This window comes from Mus pahari, chromosome 1 (assembly GCF_900095145.1).
Source record: "Mus pahari chromosome 1, PAHARI_EIJ_v1.1, whole genome shotgun sequence".
NCBI classification, from domain to species: domain Eukaryota; kingdom Metazoa; phylum Chordata; class Mammalia; order Rodentia; family Muridae; genus Mus; species Mus pahari.
The window spans coordinates 78,369,773-78,371,634 of NC_034590.1; the positions used below are offsets into that span (position 1 = coordinate 78,369,773).

Sequence of the window (1,862 nt, forward strand, 5' to 3'; positions counted from 1 at the left end):
ACATGAATATACAGTGTTCATAATGTAGCTTGCTATTCTTCAGTCAATTCACATATAGTTAAGAAGTAGTAATATTTATATGCACGTACATGATATGGATGTAGATGGTGGAATATTTGGGAACAGGAAAGGGACTAATGTGAAGAAGAGTAAAGAAATAGGAAAGGGAAATAAGGGTGAATGTGTTCAAAGTACATGAAATACTTAGATAAAACTTCCACAAAACTAATGGTTTGGCACAGTGAAAATAAACTGAAAATGTAAGTGTAATATCAAAGCAAAGTACACAGTATTCAAGGCCAGTGTGTGTGTGTGTGTGTGTGTGTGTGTGTGTGTGTGTGTGTGTATGTATACATGCAGTTTCCCTCACTGATTTCTTGAAAAACAATGTGTTGTTCAATTTTAGTTGCTCTTTATTCTTCATTGGCATATAAACTAACATGAGGCACAAACGATATGTTACAAGGAAAAAATACTAATTTTTATTTCCCATGAATTAACTGATGTTTACTATTTTAGTATTTATGTAAGATAGTACATGAAATATTTCTCCTGAAATGTATACATACTATCTGTATTTCTGTTATTTACCTTATATATAGCTTCTACAAAACCAGTAAGAGTCAATACTGTATTCTACTCTAATAGATGACTGTTTTTCTTTCAATGGCAGTATTCCTATCATAGATGGAACCTGGAAACTACACAGTGGTAACAGAGTTGATTCTTTTGGGATTTACAGAGGAAGCTACAGTCCGTGTCATTTTATTTATTGTGTTTCTAATAATCTACTCTGTCACCTTAATGGGCAATGTAAGTATAATATTGCTAATCAGAAGAAGCCCTCAGCTTCACACCCCCATGTACCTTTTCCTCAGCCATTTGGCATTTGTAGACATTGGGTACTCCTCCTCAGTCACACCAATCATGCTGAAGGGCTTTCTCAGGAGAGAAACAATTATCCTTGTGTCAGGCTGTGTGGCTCAACTCTGTTCTGTAGTGACATTTGGGTCAACTGAGTGCTTCCTGTTGGCTGCTATGGCCTATGATCGCTATGTAGCCATCTGTTCACCTCTGCTCTATGCCACACAGATGTCCTCCACAGTCTGTATTCTCCTAGTGGGAGCTTCCTACCTAGGTGGATGTGTGAATGCTTGGACATTTACTGGATGTTTATTAAATCTGTCCTTTTGTAAACCAAATAAAGTTAATCACTTTTTTTGTGACTATTCACCGCTCTTGAAGATTTCATGTTCTCATGACTTTTCTTCTGAACTCATTCCAGCAATCTCTTCAGGCTCGATCATTGTGGTCACTGTGTTTATTATTGCACTGTCTTATGTTTACATCCTTGTCTCAATCTTGAAGATGCACTCCACTGAGGGTCGCCAGAAGGCCTTCTCCACCTGCACCTCCCACCTCACTGCGGTCACTCTGTTCTATGGGACCATCACATTCATTTATGTGATGCCCAAATCCAGTTACTCCACAGACCAGAACAAGGTAGTGTCTGTATTCTACACAGTGGTAATCCCAATGTTGAACCCCATCATCTATAGCCTCAGAAACAAGGATGTCAAAGAGGCCATGAAAAAATTGATGGCTAATAATCACTGGTAGCCATAATGTCTGCAATTTTAAGGAGTGTAATAGGCTCTGAATTTCCAAATGACTTGACAGTATACTATGGAAATTTAATACTGTATTTATGATATTTTTGGCATAAATTTTATCATCTTACTATCAAGATTTTCATCATAAAATCAGTGGGTTAACTAATGTGGCAATATTTAGCAAATTTCTCATTGTTTTATCCTTTCAACAGCCACCAATTTTTGCATCTATAAACACAAGTCTCTCAT

The 1,862-nt window shown here is 37.0% G+C and overlaps 1 protein-coding gene across 1 annotated transcript; it reads left to right on the plus strand.

The window, feature by feature from the left end:
• Window positions 1–681: 681 nt before the first annotated feature.
• LOC110323521 (olfactory receptor 508) lies at window positions 682–1,620 on the plus strand. Its single transcript, XM_021200827.1, has one exon. The coding sequence runs from the start codon at window positions 688–690 to the stop codon at window positions 1,618–1,620; it is 933 nt and encodes a 310-aa protein (XP_021056486.1). The 5' UTR covers window positions 682–687.
• Window positions 1,621–1,862: the final 242 nt, after the last annotated feature.